Below are 17049 nucleotides of genomic sequence, written 5' to 3' on the forward strand. Positions count from 1 at the left end.
AGTCGGTCTCAAGGCCCTCCTCACTCGAGTAATTGGCCCGCGGGGTCAGACTCACGCAGTGATTGGCGGGGGCCCGGGCCTGGCGGAGGCGGGGCGGGGCCGGAAGGTGTCCGGCACCATGGCGGCCATGCCGCCGCTGCGGGACCGCCTGAGCTTTCTGCACCGGGTGAGTGAGTGCTGGCGGCCCCGGTCCCACCACGCGCCGCCTCCTCGCCTCGCCCCCGGCCCAGGCCGACCGCCTCCCTGGCTGCGCACTGGCCCCGCGGGATCCCCGCGCCTCCTGCTGCTGCCAGGCTTGGCGTCCCCTTCGTCCCCCTCTGTCCCCTCCCACCTCTCCTCTCGCCTCTTTCCCTGTCTTCCGGCCGCTTCAACATCCCAGAACACTCTTCATCTCAAATCCTACCCTTCGGCCCCTCCCGAGGCTGGGGGACCCCACAGCCTTGGGGGGCGGCAGGTCAGGCCACCCCTGTGTCGGGTCCACTGGGAAGAGTGAGACCCCCTTGCACAAAATCCAAGTTTTTCTGTTTTCTTACCCAGCTTAAAGTAGCTTTTCAAAAAAAGAAACTGATCCCCCGAACTCTGGCCGAGATAACCAGACGCTGATTCGAGGAGCGGCAGAAAACCTTTTATTAAGTGGTCCAGTGGGGGAAGCCCTGAATTCCAGTTCAAATTGTGCGGAGAGGACTGGGCGTTTTCAGGACAGGACAGAAGGGTGGAGTTCAAGTGAAAAATGGCAGGCGTTTGGGCGGTTTTGGGGGGATACGGCTGCTGTGCTGATAACTGGTGGTTACAGAAGCTAAGATCCCATTGTACAGTGGGAACTGGGGGACAGACCTTGTCCCTCCTGGTGGTTATATTTCAAGGAGTGGCCTTCAGGTCCTTGAGAAAGACTCTCCCAGGTTGTAGGAGGTCTGGGTTCCTAATTGTAGAAAATGCTCCTGAAGTGTGCCTGAACCAGCCCAAAGTCCAGGGTCAAGAAAGGGAGGTTGCGGTCTGTCACCTGAAATAGGCCAGAATGAACAGTGAATTCTGGCACTATGAGCTTCCTGAGGGGGGTGCTGGGTTCACCCTCATGCTGCTGAGAGACCTGTCAGTTCTCTTCAAGCAGAGGTTTTGGTATGTGCCGAACATGCTATGGTCCTGCAGACCTTTCCAGCTTCCCTCTGGGTCTTGGTGGACAGATAGCGTAAGCAGCCTCTTGGAACATTCAGGCCAACGGTGCCTGTGGCCAGCACCTCAGAGACTGCACCTGAGGTCTCCTGTCCTGTCTACACTGAGGCTCATAGCCCCGAGATGTGCCGTGACGTGAAATGGGTGTTTCTGGTTTTTATCCCTAGAAATTGTACATATTTGTGCTGAGTCAACTCAGTGTAAACACTTTTGTGCTGACAGATAAGTGTGAGACACACAGCTGAGTCGGTTCTTGTTTTGAGTTGTTTCTGTGGGATCCCTTCCTGGAAGTGGCGCTGTAGGTCTGTCAGGGTGAATGATTGTGTCGCAGGGGCTCACCTGAGGAGTCTTTTTTTTTTTTTGCCAGTCTGTAAGTTGCTATACTAAAGGGGCTTTTAAGTTGTGTGGCTGTAGGCGTAGGGGCCTGGGGGGCCATGCTGAATCGTGACCTTTAGGGCCTGTCACCATGGAGACCACCACCCATTTCCTCTTCCCAGGCGTTCATCCTAGCCTCCAGAAGGGAGGCTTCTGCAGGCTCTCTGTGGCCAGTGGGACCATTGCTCTCCTCTTTGGGTCCCCTGACCCTGTGGCACGCCAACTATAAGCTGTGTGGAAACTGGGATCCCCAAGAATGAGGGCTCCTGTGGCCACTCACTGTGGGCTGGGCTCTCGCTCCCTTTCAGCTCCCGATTCTCCTGAAGGGAACGTCGGATGATGATGTCCCATGTCCGGGCTACCTGTTTGAGGAAATTGCCAGTATCCTTCCTTGTGGATACATCTGGGGGCCCTGTAGCCTCTCCTATCTCATCTCCCAGGGTCCTGGGCTTCTCCTGCCCTGAGGGGGCCCTGGCTCCTTTCCCATAGCAGCTAAGTGTGTGGGCTCTGAAAGTCACCTTACTGATGACTTGAGGCTTAGACCCTAGAAGCCGGGTGTTCCTGAAACCAGGGTCTGGGGTAGGTGCCTGTGGTAGAGGGGGCCACACTGAGGAGTTTGATGGCAAGAAGGCCCAGCTTCTCTCCCTGGCCAGGGCATTGTGTGGCCCAGGGTTAGCTCACCCCTTCCCTAACTGAGCGCCTCCCAGAGATCTCCCACGAATCCCTGGGCAGCAGCCAGTGTCTCCTGGAGTACTTGCTGAACCGTCTGCACAGCGGATCTGGCCGCGTGAAGCTCAAGGTGAGTCCAAGTGGCTCCAGATGCCTGCCCGGGGGTTAGGTCAGGGCCCTGTCCTGCCCCTGGTGGTGAGGCTGGAGGGGAGGGATGAGCTGGGGGCATGGGGGGCTGTGTCGGGTGGGGCACCCTTCTGTGGACCCAGCTCTGCCCACCCCCCCATCCCTGCTGCCCCAGGTGCTGAAGATCCTGCTGCACCTGTGTGGTCACGGCTCCTCTTCCTTTCTGCTCATCCTGAAGCGCAACCCTGCCTTCATCCAGGAAGCTGCGGGTACTGGCCAGCACTGCCCACTGGAGGCGTGGGGAGGAAGGTGGCCAGGGCAGGTCTCGGCCAGATCCCTTAACCCGAGCCCCTGCCTCCCTTCCCCATACCCATGCTCCCCACTCTGTGCTCCGTCCACACTGTTCTTCACTGCCAGCTCCTCCCTTCCCTCCCCTCTATGTCAGCTCCTCTCCTCCTCCCGGCCAGGCCAGGCCAGCGAATTGCGTGGAATGGCTGGTGTCTGTCCGTGAGCTCTGCTGGGCCTTCGCGGCCTGGACCTTTCCTGTCTGTCCCTGCCTTGGGTTCCCTCTTCTCCCCAGGGCTGCTCCTCCAGACCCTAGGAAGCCCTCCGTTCTCGAAAGGGCTGGGAGGGTGGGGGACGGGACTAGTGAGGCTGTAGTGAGAGGTGGGGCCCTGGCCTGTGGGGATCCAGGTGACAGTTGGGTCTGGGGTCCCTCACCTGCCGTCCTCACCTGCCCCCAGGCCAGAGGTGTTCATGTGTCTTGTTAACAAGAACTGGTGGGGGGACGTGGCCTGAGGTCTTCTTCTTGGGTGGGGAGAAATGAATAGGAAGGCCTTGGCCTTCAGGCCAGAACCCACCCCGCCAAGCTGTCCCCGAGAGGGCAGTGCCACGGAGGAGACTGAGTCCTCCAGCCACCGCTTGCTTGTTGGAGACTCTTTAGTCTGCCCCACCCACCAGGTGCTTGGACTCATCCCCCACCCCTGCCGCCGCACCTTAAATCCACTGTCTTCCCTTTACTGCAGGTGCACTGAGGCCAGGCTAGGGCTGGGCTGCCTGTGGGCCCTGGGGTCCATGCAGGCGCCTTGGAGGGGGCGCAGACCCTTACTTGGCAGATGCCTAGAGGCGCCCAGGGTGCTGGGGGCGCACTTGTCACAACCCAGCTCCCTGGAGTTTGTGCACTGAAGCAGCATGGCTGGTTCATTCTCACCAGCTGAAGGGTCAGAACGGGCCTGTCCCGCTGCACGGCTCACATGGTTGTGGCCAGTGCTGGGCCTCACCTCTATTCTGGTCTCCGAAGAGGGCAGAGAAAGCAGAGGGGGACAGCCAACTGTGGTTCTGTATTAGCACCAACATCTCTCAAGCTCTGAGCACTGTCCCCAGAGGACGAGTGCCCAGATAGACGGGGCTGTGAGAGGAACTGATCCTGGAGGCGGGAGTGGGGGACACACAGAGGTTGGCCCAACTTTGGGGGCCTGGCGGGGGTCCCTATGACTCCCACAGGGAGGGTGGGAGCTGTGGCAGGACGGCGGGGAGGTACCCTGCCCTGGCTGGTCTCAGCACCCTAAGGCAGGAGGAGCCAGCAAGGTTTAATGAGACATAAGCTTCCCAGGTTGGAGAAGGAAATGGCAACCCACCCAGTATTCTTGCCTGGAGAATCCCATGAACAGAGGAGCCTGGCAGGCCATGGTCCATAGTGTTGCAGAGAGTCAGACATGACTGAAGCGACTAAGCACGCGTGCAGGCACGCAAGCTTCCCAGGTGGTGCTGGTGGTAAAGAACCCGCCTGCCAGTGCAGGAGACGCTGGAGACACGGGTTTGATCCCTGGGTTGGGAAGATCTCCTGGAGGAGGGCGTGGCAACCCACTCCAGTATTCTTGCCTGAAAAATTCCACGGACAGAGAAGCCTACTCAGACACGACTGAAGGGACTTAGTGCACACAAGCTTATCTGATGGGCCACAGCTGGAGCTTTATGAGCAGGAGTCCTTTCCGGCTGTGATAAGGAACCTGAGTTATGGTCAGGCCCTTGGAAGCTCTTCAGCTGGACTAGAGCCTCCTCGGGCTTCCCTGATAGCTCAATTGGTAAAGAATCCACCTGCAATGAAGGAGACCCTGGTTCGATTCCTGGGTCGGGAATATCCACTGGAGAAGGGATAGGCTACCCATTCCAGTATTCTTGGGCTTCCCTGGTGGCTCAGCTGGTAAAGAATCTGCCCGCACTGCGGGAGACCTGGGTTCGATCCCTGCATTGAGAGCCTCCTCTGGTCGCCTCTGGGTGGAGATGGTGTTGAGGGGAGGCAGTGAGGCTGCTATTGCAGAGGCTCAGGTGAGGGGCAGCCTTGGGCCGGGGAGTGGCCCTGGTGTTCTGGAGGTTGAGTTGCAGCCTCACGGCTGGGGGTTTGGGGGGTGTGGGCCAAGGGGTGCCGAGGGGCTGTGAGGGCACAGCCACCCGAGGCCTGGGGACGGCAGTGCATCTGTGCTTTAGGAAGCCCCGAGGCACTTGGTTGAGGGGGCTGAACTGGGGGCTTCAAGGGGGGCCAGAAAAGGCCAAGGCTCACCGCCTGCATCAGGTGTGGGCTTTGAGGCTGAGTGGTCGGCATTGCACAGCTCAACTCTGCTCCCATCTGTCGCGCAGTTTTCGCGGGGCCCCCGGATCCTCTCCACGGGAACAGCTTGTACCAGAAGGTGCGGGCGGCCGCCCAGGTGAGCCCAGGACCCAGGTCACTCCCTGCTCTCCCCACCCAGCGCCCTGGCCCCACTCTCTGCGGGACAGAGCCCCTGAGTGGCCCTCAGGGGAGAAGGAAGGGTGGGGGGACCGTGGGCGTGCTGCACTGAGTGCCCTCTGCCTCGTCTAGGACTTGGGGGCTGCCTTGTACTCCGACGCCTTGTCACCTCCGCCTCCCTCCCAGCCTCCCAGGACCCTGCCTCCGGCAGGTACGCGAGTACACCCAGCCCTGTCACCGGGTGACTCTGGGCGGGCCCGAAGCCTCTCCTCCCGCAAATGTCCGGGGTTGAGGGTCAGGTCCCGCTGCTGCTGATGTGGGCCTCCCCACAGGCATGGGCTCCCAGTCCAGGCCCCAAAGCGCCCTGCAGGGCTTCGGCTACAGCAAGGAGCGGGCTCACACAGGTGAGTGCTGCGGGACTGGGGCCCCGGCTGAGGGTGAGGGGGTGGGTGGGGCCTGTGTGCCCCCCACTGACTTCTGTCCGACCCCAGGGCAGCTGGGGAGGTGCAGTCGGCTCTCTTTACCTGGCTGGTGAGAAGCCAGGCTGACGGTCAGCCCCGCACTTGGGCCATCAGCCCTCGGCTCCTTTAGAGAGCAGAGCGCAGAGAGCAGTGGTCCTGTCTGTGACAGAGGTGACTTGGAGCTGGCGCGGTGCCAGCCCTGCTTGCCGGGAGAGCGTGAAGTTCCCCAGGGCCATGCGAGCCTCTTGTGGGCTCTGGGCCGGGTCCAGCTGATATGCTGAGCACTCCAGCCATGGCTCCTAGTTCCCCAGCACTTGTGATTCCTAAAGTGGGTCAGCCTTAGAGCCCACCTGTTCCTAACCTGGGGGTGACCGCCAGTTCACTCTCCATGGGGCACTCTGTGGGAAAGCCCCCAGCACTGGATGTGAGCACTCCTTAAGTGGCCAGGGATATTGTGGTCTCAGGACAACCACCTTAGGTGGCCCCTACTCTGAGGTGGGGACCCAGGAGGGCAAGTGGTACAGCTTTGCTGTGAGCTGCCGCTCATCCAAGATCCACGGGGCCCAGATGCATTGAAGTGAATTCACCGCAGAAGCTTCTGGGAGAGCCCTGTTCCTCCATAGGGCCTCTGCTCTGTGACTGCATCTTGTGTCCCAGCCTCTTGGGTCCTGGGTGAGGAGCAGCCGTGGGCACCTCATCCTGGGAACACAGGGTGGGACTGAAGGGGCTGTGCCGTCTCCCCTCTCTCTGCTGCAGGCTCTGCGGGCGAAGCCTTCCTGTCCACCATCCAGAAAGCCGCAGAGGTGGTGGCCAGCGCCGTGCGCCCTGGGCCTGAGAGCCCCAGCTGCCAGAGGTCCCTTCCGCGGGGTGACACCTACCAGCCAGCCGTGACACCTTCAACCAGCCTCGGCACCCAAGCCTCCGGGAGCTCTCTCCCTGCGGCCAGCCCAGGAGCCCGAGGTATCGAGCTGGACTCCTCCCTTGGGGTGCTGGCTTTCCCCTCCCTGGAGCCCTGGGCTTCCGGTCACCTGCTCGGGCTGGGCAGGAGCAGACGAGGGAGGAGGAAGAAAGCAGTGTGCTCGGTGGGGGCAGGGGGCAGGAGCCCCACCCTGCCGGTCCTGCGACACCTCCCAGAGCCAGCACGTGACAAGCTCGCAGAGCCAGCTGCCCACGAGACTCGACTCCCTGCGGCCTCTGCAGCGGTGTGCATAGGGCAACCCTGCCTCAACCCCCCACGTCCAGTGTTCTCTGTCAGTCTGCTCTGGGTGGGAGCTCAGGTATTACGGCCCCATGAGAGGTGGGGTCTGCCCAGGATCCCAGCTGCTCAGATATGGAAGCTTAGAGCTGGGACAGGAGCCATCCCCAGCTCTCGTGTGTTCACCCGGCGCCTTCGAGCAGCTTTGCAGCCCGTCAGGGCCCAGGGGCAACAGGGAAGCCCTCCGCAGGGGCCAGGCTCCATGCCGTGTGTGTTCTAGCGGTGCGCTGTGATACAGGAGGGAGCGACAGCTGCCCGCGCCCTCCGCCTCTACCTCTGCCTCTCCCAGAAGCGCCGTCCCCTTTGCCTGGTTCGAAACAAGTATGTCAGCGCTCGGCGGGACTTGAGAGCTGCTGTGCTGGATACTGTCCCCACTGCCCTGGCGTCTGGTGCCTGACGCTGCTTCCTCTGCTTTCTGGGCAGGCGTGTCCCATGCGGACCCCCCACCCTGGCCCTGAGTGAGGGCATGCCCTGTTCTGCCCCATTTCCTCTCAGGTGGTGTTTCCCGGAGCTGGAACCCAGGCAGCTATGTGTCCACATCCGAGGACCCAACCCATAGGCTCTTCCCTGGTCTCCCCATCCAGGGCTCCTGGGGAGACAGACATGGGGACAATCTGAGGCCCCCAAGGGTTTTACCTTCAGTCGGTGTTTCTTCCAGCAGCGAGACACCAGCCTGGGCAGGCCGGAGGCGGCTGGGATGAGCTGGACAGCAGTCCCAGCTCTCAGGATTCTTCCCAGGAGAACGATGATCTGGGCAAGGCCTCGGACTCGGGTAGTCGGTCGGGCAGCGACAGCCCCTCAGGGGCCAGCCGGGCACCTAGTGACCTGGCAGAAAGGTGATCCAACACCCCAGGGTGCCCCTCCCTGCCTGCCCTGATGGGCGAGAGGTGACCTGGAGGGGGCTCACCCCTCCTGGCGTGAGGGAGCCCACCCTTTGTCCCAACCCGTGTGCACCCGGCAGGGTGGAGGCTGTGACCCTGAGTGACTGCCAGCAGGAGCTGAGCCTGGTCCGGACTGTGACCCAGGGGCAGCACACCTTCCTGAGCCGAGAGGAGGTGCAGCACTTCGTCAAAGAGTGAGCCCCGACCCGTTCCAGGCCCCCTCAGCCCCGCACCCCACCCCCATCCCTCGCCCTGGCTCTGCACACACACCCCTCGCCCCACGGCCCCAGCCCTGTTGCGCGGTACCCCCTTCCTGCAGGTGTGGCCTCCTCAACTGTGAGGCTGTGCTGGAGCTGCTCCTCCGCCACCTGGCTGCCACCAGTGAGCGTGTTCAGATGGTGAGGAGGGGAGTGGGCGGGGCTGGGGTGTGCTGGGGCACGGGGAGTGGGGAGAGTGAGCACAGGACACCCAGTCGATTGTCTGGTCGATTGTCTGCTGAGGGCTGAGAGGAGGGAGGGAGGGAGCCGGCCACACAGACCTCCCTTGGAGGGGGAACCAGCTGACATCAAGCCCACCCACCCTGCAGAGAGCCCTGGGTGCCATCGCCTCCCTCGGGTGCACCGACCTGCTGTCCCAGGAGCGAGTCCTGCTCCTCACCCGGCCTCGGCTGCAGGAGCTCAGTGCGGGCAGCCCCGGACCCGTGACCAACAAGGCCACCAAGGTGGGCAGCCTCCAAGGCCCAGAGGAGGGGGTGCAGGACACCCCAGCAGTCCCACGCCCTCCCCCCGCCCCCGCTGCCTTCCCTAGACACACGCCCTCCCGCTCCCGCGGCTGGCACGTCATGCCCTTAGAACTGCAGGTGGTGGCCTGGCCTCTTCCCATACACAGGACCCCCAGGTTTCCCCAACCTTCCCCGGGTTTCCCCGACCTTCCCAGCAGATCTGCCTTTTGGGCAGTGCCTTCTCCGTTGAGGCTGTCTCCTCCAGGAAGCCGTCCTCCTGCGGGAAGCCCTCCTTGACTGCTTGGATGGCTGTCTTCCTGTACTCTGTGTCGTGGGTCTAAGCTCTGTTCCCATATGCCCCCCTCTGGGAAAGCAGGAATAGTTGTCTGAGTCCTCTTCCCACTGATGAATGTGGGAGACCACCTGCAGTCTTCTCTGGGGGCCCTCTGTTGGCCTCCCTCAGCTTCCAGTTTTCTGAGTGGCAGCTGAAAATTGAGATCCTTAGTCACCTGTCTCTAAAGCGCCCTTCGTCAAAGCGCTTGTGAACCTGCCACACACAAAACACGCCGGGGGCACATCACGGAGTTTCTAAAATCTGAGAAGGACCCAGGAGGCCAGCTATCAGGGATGACACCTGGGTGGGAGTTGGTGCTTCAGCCACATCTGTTCCCCCGCGTGTCAGGCGCTTGTGTGGCACTTGACCGGGAGGGGGCGCTCTTCCACTCCGGCAGGCCACAGCAGCTTGCTGTGGGGGAAAGCATCTGTTTGTATGACAGCTGGTGGAGAGCAGCAGCGCTGCTGCCCGGGGATGACAGAATTGTTGTGAGCAGCCAGTGGTCCTGCCCTGTGCTCTGGCCAGCGACATTGAGGAGGGGACCCGGGAGCACCGTGTCCTCTGTGATTCCTGGAGGAGCGTAAGAGCCCTCACCAGTTCCCCTCTTCCCTCGTTCAGATTCTGAGACACTTTGAAGCCTCCTGCCGACAGTGGCCCCCTGCCCGGAGGTCCCCAGCCGAGCCTGGCCCTGCAGCCGCCCACGTGGGCCCGTCAGACCTGTTGACCGACACCCTGCCTTTCACTGGGGGCCCGGCCTTCCTGCAGCCTCTGAGTTCAGCTCTGTTTTTTCCCAAGGGCAGCGCACCCCCATCAGGGCTGCAGCCCAGCCCTGTGCCCCCAACGTCCCCAGACAGCTGCCCCCTTCCAGTCCCTGGGGCTGGCAGGGAGGCCGAGACCGGGCTGGCAGGTTCCACAGACCAGGGGGCTGCATCTGAGCAGGGCCCACTCTGCATGGACACCCCAAAGGGAGGGCCAGAGATCGGCCTGGGCCTCAGCCACAGCTGCAGCTCCTTATTTGCTGGCATGGAACTGGTGGCCTGTCCCCGCCTAGTGGGGGCCAGGACTGCTGCAGAGGAGCCCCTCCCAGCCCACCAGGCTCCCTGGACGTTGTCACAGAGGCTGGCAGCAAAAGAGCCTTCCGGCTCTGAGCCGTCAGCTTTCACATTCTTAAACTCATGATCTTGTCTGCCTGGGCCACATGCAGTCTGTGTGCTCCCTGGCCCGTGACTCCCAGGACCCTGTGACTTTGTGCTGTCCCCTATGCCCACAGCCCCCAATGCCCCTTTCTGTGGTCGGCCTCGCCCTCCCCTGGCCTCTTCCCCTCACCCACTGAGGCCTTGGGTGTGGGCAGCCACCCAGCCAGGCAAGCTTAGAGTGGACGGCCCACCCAGAGTTGAGAATGGCCACCAGTAAAACCCAGGTGATATTTTAGAAGTCCATGCACCAGTCAGAGCCAGACCACCACTGTGGTAATGAGGTGCCCGTGGGAGCTGCTCCCCAACTTTACCCCTAAGGTGGCTTCCCTGTTTTTCTGCTGGGAGGCGGACCCCCCACTTACAGCCTGCCCCCTAGGTTTGATGGCCCAGGAGCAGCGCCCCCGAGCACCCTGCAGGACTTGCAGGGAGGGCAAGGCAGGCCCAGAAAGAGGAGCTGAGCATGAGCTAAGCCTGGCAGCCTGCGGGCCCTGGGGTGCCGGATCTCCCACCTCATGGCCATCTGCTTTGGCGGGATGCTTCTCCCATCTGCCAGAAGGACGAAGGGAGAGCAGTGGGGCAGACGGCATGATGTGGCCTGCCCAGAGGGCACTGGAGGGGAGCTCACGGGAGAGGAGACCTGGTGACTGAGCTTGGAGACCACACACCCCTTGAAACTGGCCTGAGTCCCCAGGGTCCTTATGGGCACACAGAGAAGGGCACCAGGGGAAGACGGAGAGGACCCATCTGCAGGCTGAGCCCAGGCCCAGCTTCCAGCCAAGCTTCTGCTGTTTCCAGGTGACAATCCTGTGAGGAGGATCCCAGGGCCACCTCAGTCATTCCTCTGCCCCCACCCTGCTGTCTCCTTGGCCAGAGACTGGCCATTTGGACTTGAATTCCTGTAGCAGCAGGCAAGTAGGCACGGAGCCTTGCAAGCACTGACCTCGGGGTCCTCTGGGGAAACCCCTGCCTTCCTGGCCCTCAGAAACAAGGTCGATTTGGAACCACTGCTTGGGTGTTTTTTTTGAGCTCAGATCCCTCTCTCTGGGGGAGGGGGGAGTCCTAAGCAGCCTCCCGCCTTCTCGTCCATCAGGATTGGGGTCTGGGTAGGGTTAGGGCAGCATCAGGTCCCTGTGTGGCCCATGTCAGCTCCCCCTGCCGTGACCTCTGCCTGCAGACTGCACAGCCACTTCAGAGCTTGGGCTGTGGTCGCTCTGGGGAGAACTGGGGATGGCCTGGGGTCACGCTTCCCACATAAACCCTGCTGTTCATCGGAAGCTGCACTGATCGCCTTTTCATTTTCTATCTGCGTGTGTGAGTGAGAGAGGAGAGAAAATGGCACAGGGGTGAGCCCCTAAGGGGCACAGGTAGAGCCTTCTGAAAGCAGGGACAGGTATCAGTTCTTCCTTAAATGTTTGGAAGGACTCCCCACCGGAACTATCTTGTCCTGTAATTTTCTTAATTGCAAAGTTTCTAACTACAAAATTCAATTTCTTAAGTAGATTTAAGGACTATTTGGGTTATCTCTTTCCTCGTGAGTTTCAGTAATTTGTGTCTTTCAAGGACTTGGTCTGTTGTGAATATGGCTATAGTTTTTTCAGCCTACTTTCTTTGTTCTTCCAATTTCTGTAGTGTCCCACCTTTCATTTCTGATATTAATGTTTTTTTTTTTCCCTTTCTTGGTTAGCCTGATTAGAAGTTTCGATATTATTGACCTTTTCAAAGAACTAACTTTTTGGTTTTATATTTCTTACTGATTTTATGTTTCCTATTTTATTGACTTCTGCTCTTTACTATTTCATTCTTCCTGCTGTGGATTTTTTTCTTTTTCTAGCTTTTTAAAGGTGAAAGCTTAGATTATTGATTTAAGACCTTTTTTCTTTTTTAATATAAGCATTTAAAATTTTGTATTTTATTTTTGGTTGCAGCAGGTCTTCCTTGCTGCATGCAGGCCTTCTCTAGTGGCGGAGAGTGGGAGCTGCTCTCCATCGCAGTTCACGGGCCTCTCATTGGGGTGGCCTCTTCTATGGTGGAGCACAGGCTCTTGGCACACTGGTGTCGGTGGCTGCAGCTTGTGGGCGCAGGAGTGGCGGTTTGGGGGCACTAGAGTACAGGCTAGTAGTTGTGGTTCATGGGCTTAGTTGCTGCATGGCATGTGGAATCTTCCCAGATCAGGGATCACACCCATGTCCCCGGCATTGGCAGGCAGATTCTTATCCACTGTACCACCAGGGAAGTCCTAATGGAAACATTTTTAATGCTGTACATTTTCCTCTAACACTTTGAGCTACATCCCATGAACTTTGATAACATTTTAGTACTTATTCAGTTCAAAATATTTTCTAAATTCCCGTAAGACTTGGGTTTTGTCTGACTTCTTTGGGGGGCACAGCACCAGGCAGAATGTGAAACCTCCTGGACTAGGGATCAAACCCAAGCCCCCTGTAGTGGAAATGCGGAGTCTTAACCCCCGGACCACCAGGGAAGTCCTGATGGACTATTTTAAAATGTGTTTTTTATTAATACTTTAATTTTTATATTGTAAGAGAACATATAAGACTTTCATTATAAAGATTTCAGGCTTTTGCTTAAGTTTGTTTAGTGGCCCAGGATATAGTCTATCCTGGTGAATGTTTCATCTGCACTTGATTTGGAGAACTACAGACCAATCTCTTTCATGAACATAGATTAAAAAAAAGTCCTCAACAGACTATTAGCAAAACAGATCCAGCAGTATACAAGAAGTAATAATACATCACAATAAGTGGAGTTTTTCCTGGGGATGGAAAGCTGGTCCAACATCTGAAAATCACTGCAATTCACTATATTAACACACTAAAGAAGAACAAATCACATTATCATTTTACACAGAAAAAAGCAAGAGATAAATTTCAACATTCATGATTTAAAAAAAAAACCAAACTAGAAATATAAGAATTTCTCTCACCCAGTAAAGGGGATGGACTGGGTGCTTGTGTGTGTACACAGTTGGTTCAGTCGTGTCCAACTCTTTGCAACACCATACTTAATGTCAAAAGGCTGAATGATTTCCCTCCAGGATTGGGAAGAAGACGGGAATGTCCACGCTCACCACTTTTGTTTAGCATTGTCCTGGAAGCACCAGCTGCTTCAATGAAACAATGAGGGAAAGGACAAATACAAAGGAAGGGAAGAAATAAAACTGTTAACCACAGAAAGCATGATTATTTATGTTGAGAATCATAGATTCCACAAAAAAAATCCTATGCCTAATAGTTTGGCAAGAACACAGGCTGTTGAGTAAAGCTGAATTGTATTTTCATATACGAGTGATACATGATTGGACATTTACATTTTAAAATCTGCTATTGGGACATCCCTGGTAGGGGAGGATTCTACATGCCATGGAGCAACTAAGCCCCTGTGCCACAACTACTGAGCCGTGCTCTAGGGCCCGCATGCCACAGCCACTAAAGCCCATGCATCTAGAGCCTGCACTCCACAACAAGCGGAGCCACCACCATGAGAACGCAAGGAAGACTACCCACTGCCCGCCACAACTAGAGAGAGCCCGCACGTAGCAGCGAAGACCCAGTGTGGCCAAAAATAGACTTTATGATAGCATCCAAAAACTGAAATGATTAGCTATAAATCTAAGTGTGTGTGTGTGTGTGTGTGTATATATATATGATCTGTATGCTGAAAAACACAAAAGACTGATGAAAGAAATCAATGAAGACCTACGTAAATGGAGAGATACAGTATAGATTGGAAGATTTTACTGTTAAGATGTCAATTTTTCCCAAATTGATCTACAGATTTAACATAATTCCCATCTTGATTTTATTTTATTTTATTTTATTTTGGTAAATAGAAACAAACTGATCCTAAAAGCTACAACCAAAGTCAAAGCAATTAGAATAGCTAAGGAGGTTTTGAAAAAGCACATAGAGGGCTCACAGCACCGACTTTGAAAACGCTGTCCAGAAGCAGTAGTCAGCACTGGGGTGCGTGGAAGTTTAGATATAGATCAGTGGGCCAGTATAGACAATTCAGAAACAGAGCCACACGGCTATCGGCAGGTGGTTTTCCACAGGTGTCAAGGTAATTCAGTGGAGAAAGGATAGACTTCCAACACATAGTATTGAAACAACTGGAAGAAAATAATGAACCTTGGCCCCTTCTCATATCTTACACAGTATTTAAAGTGAGCCATAACCCTATCTAGAAGTTAAACTTCCAGAAGAAAACCTAGCAGAAAACGTTCTGTCCTTGGATTAGGCTTCTATGAGAGAGAAAAAGCACAAACTATAATAGAAACAACTAGGCATCATCAAAGTTGAAGAACTTTACTTTGAATGACATGAGAACAAAAAGACAAGCCGCAGAGTGGAGAAGATGTTTGCAAATCACAACTCTTGGGAAGGATTTATATCAAGAACATATAAGGAACACTCCAAACTCAATGATAAAACAACCCCCAGTGTACAAAGTGGGTGAAAGATGTGGACGGACACTTTGCCAAAGGAGGTATATGGATATCGGACAGAGAAGCACACAGATAGTTTCTCAACATTGTTAGGGAAATGCCGTTGAAGACCATGCGGAATACCACTACACACCTATTTTAGTATTTTTTAAGAATATTTTAGTTGCAGCATTCGGTCTCTTCATTGTGTCAAGATCTTTTGATGCAGTGTGTGGATTTAGTTGGCTCCAAGGCCTGTGGGATCTTCCTTGACTAGGGATCAAACCTGTGTCCCCTTCATTGCAAAGAGGATTCTTAACCATTGGACCACCAGGGAAGTCCTGACACCCATTAATATTTGTATTAAAAATAATTTAAAAATCCAGTAATACCAAGTGTGAGGCCAAGGGGGATCAAATGGAATTCACAGGCTGCTGGTGAGAATGCAGCATTAATAAAAAGATGCATTGCCTTCGGGAAAAGTTTGGCAGTATCTTAGAAAGTTAAACACCTACCTACCTACCATACAATTCAGCAGTCCCTCCTAAGTATTTACCCAGGTGACATGAAAACTTAAGTTCATACAAATGTTTAAAAGTGAATGTTTACAACAGTTCCATTCATAATTGCCCGAAACCCGAAACAACCCTTAAGTCCTTGGGTTGCTGTGTAATAAAGGATGGTTCATCCACACCGTGGAATACTAGTTAGCAATGAAGAAAAGAGGAACAGGGAAGGCTCATGTAACTAAGTGAAGGAAACCAGACTCAAAATGGTACACACCACAGGACTGCATTTCCAAGACTCTGGAAAAGGCAAAACCATAGTGACAGACTGACAGACGACAGGTTGGAGGTGACTGGGACAAGGGGTGGGGAGGATTTGGCTACCAAAAGGCAGCCCGTGGTTTGGGGAGGGGAGAGAATGTTCTGTGCCTTGTTTGTGGTGGTAAAACAGCTCTGTGTGTGTGTGTGCTTAGTTGCTCAGTCAATTCCAACTCAGCGACCCCATGGACTGTAGACCAGGCTCCTCTGTCCGTGGGGATTCTCCAGGCAAGAATACAAGTTGCCATTTCCTCCTCCAGGGATCTTCCCTGGGATTGAACCCAGGTCTCCCGCATTGCAGGGGGATTCTTTACCATCTGAGCCACCAGGGAAACCTAAACAGCTCTCTGCGTCATCAACTCAGCTGTACACCCCAAAATATGATTTTTATTGATATAAATTAGAATTTTTTGAAGTATAAAGAGTATTTGATTTATAAAAATGGGACAAAAATGAGCAATGTGCTATTTGTTATTTTGAAGGGGAAAATGTTGGTGAGACCAGAAGCTTCGTGGAAGAGAGGGGGCTTTCCTGGTGAAGGGATCACAGAAGGGGGGCGTAGCGTAGCTACCGGGTAGCGCTGAGCTGGGTGTGCGAGGTCCACCTGTGCACTGGGAAGGACGCACAATGCAGGTAGGGAAACATGCAGGACGCCGAAGAGGAGGTCCTGCCAGCGGGACGACAGGCTGGCTCCAAATAGGAAAAGGAGTACGTCAAGGCTGTATATTGTCACCCTGCTTATTTAACTTATATGCAGAGTACATCATGAGAAACGCTGGACTGGAAGAAACACAAGCTGGAATCAAGATTGCCGGGAGAAATATCAATAACCTCAGATATGCAGATGACACCACCCTTATGGCAGAAAGTGAAGAGGAACTCAAAAGCCTCTTGATAAAAGTGAAAGTGGAGAGTAAAAAAGTTGGCTTAAAGCTCAACATTCAGAAAACGAAGATCATGGCATCTGGTCCCATCACTTCATGGGAAATAGATGGGGAAACAGTGGAAACAGTGTCAGACTTTATTTTGGGGGGCTCCAAAATCACTGCAGATGGTGACTGCAGCCATGAAATTAAAAGACGCTTACTCCTTGGAAGGAAAGTTATGAGCAACCTAGATAGCATATTCAAAAGCAGAGACATTACTTTGCCAACAAAGTCTGTCTAGTCAAGGCTATGGTTTTTCCAGTGGTCATGTATGGATGTGAGAGTTGGACTGTGAAGAAGGCTGAGTGCCAAAGAATTGATGCTTTTGAACTGTGGTGTTGGAGAAGGCTCTTGAGAGTCCCTTGGACTGCAAGGAGATCCAACCAGTCCATTCTGAAGGAGATCAGCCCTGGGATTTCTTTGGAAGGAATGATCCTAAAGCTGAAACTCCAGTACTTTGGCCACCTCATGCTAAGAGTTGACTCATTGGAAAAGACTCTGATGCTGGGAGGGATTGGGGGCAGGAGGAGAAGGGGACGACAGAGGATGAGATGGCTGGATGGCATCACTGACTCGATGGACGTGAGTCTGAGTGAACTCCAGCAGTTGGTGATGGACAGGGAGGCCTCGCGTGCTGCGATTCATGGGGTCGCAAAGAGTCGGACACGACTGAGCGACTGAACTGAACTGAACTGCCAGTGGGGACAGTGGTCTGGACGTGAGAAATGATAGGAAACAACCTCCAGGCGGTGGGAGGGCGGGCGGTGGGGAGTGGAGGTGGGGGATTAAAACTTCGGAGAAGGAGGCAAAAAAAAAAAAAAAAAAAAAAGGTGGGGGGGGAGGATGGCATTGTCAAGACAGGAAAAGAACAGAAAAAAAAAAAAAAAAAAAAAAGGACAACGCCGCCACCGCGCGGTCTTGGGTGTAAGGAGGGGACCCGGC

The 17049-nt window shown here is 55.3% G+C and overlaps 1 protein-coding gene across 3 annotated transcripts; it reads left to right on the forward strand.

The window, feature by feature from the left end:
• Positions 1–22: 22 nt before the first annotated feature.
• On the forward strand, positions 23–11378 carry TEPSIN (TEPSIN adaptor related protein complex 4 accessory protein). Of its 3 annotated transcripts, none has more exons than XM_070390199.1 (13): positions 23–166; positions 1854–1926; positions 2253–2344; positions 2516–2609; positions 4978–5045; positions 5198–5276; positions 5398–5469; positions 6283–6486; positions 7443–7617; positions 7743–7856; positions 7982–8060; positions 8249–8383; positions 9336–11378. In XM_070390199.1, the coding sequence occupies exons 1-13, from the start codon at positions 119–121 to the stop codon at positions 9894–9896; spliced, it is 1794 nt and encodes a 597-aa protein (XP_070246300.1). In that variant the 5' UTR covers positions 23–118; the 3' UTR covers positions 9897–11378. The 3 variants fall into 3 exon arrangements, with proteins under 3 accessions (XP_070246300.1, XP_070246299.1, XP_070246301.1); XM_070390198.1 differs by having other exon boundaries at positions 7440–7617; positions 9336–11373; XM_070390200.1 differs by lacking the exon at positions 2516–2609 and having other exon boundaries at positions 2255–2344; positions 7440–7617; positions 9336–11375.
• The last annotated feature ends 5671 nt before the right edge of the window (positions 11379–17049 follow it).

The sequence above is a fragment of the Bos mutus genome, chromosome 19 (genome assembly GCF_027580195.1).
Source record: "Bos mutus isolate GX-2022 chromosome 19, NWIPB_WYAK_1.1, whole genome shotgun sequence".
Lineage (NCBI taxonomy): Eukaryota > Metazoa > Chordata > Mammalia > Artiodactyla > Bovidae > Bos > Bos mutus.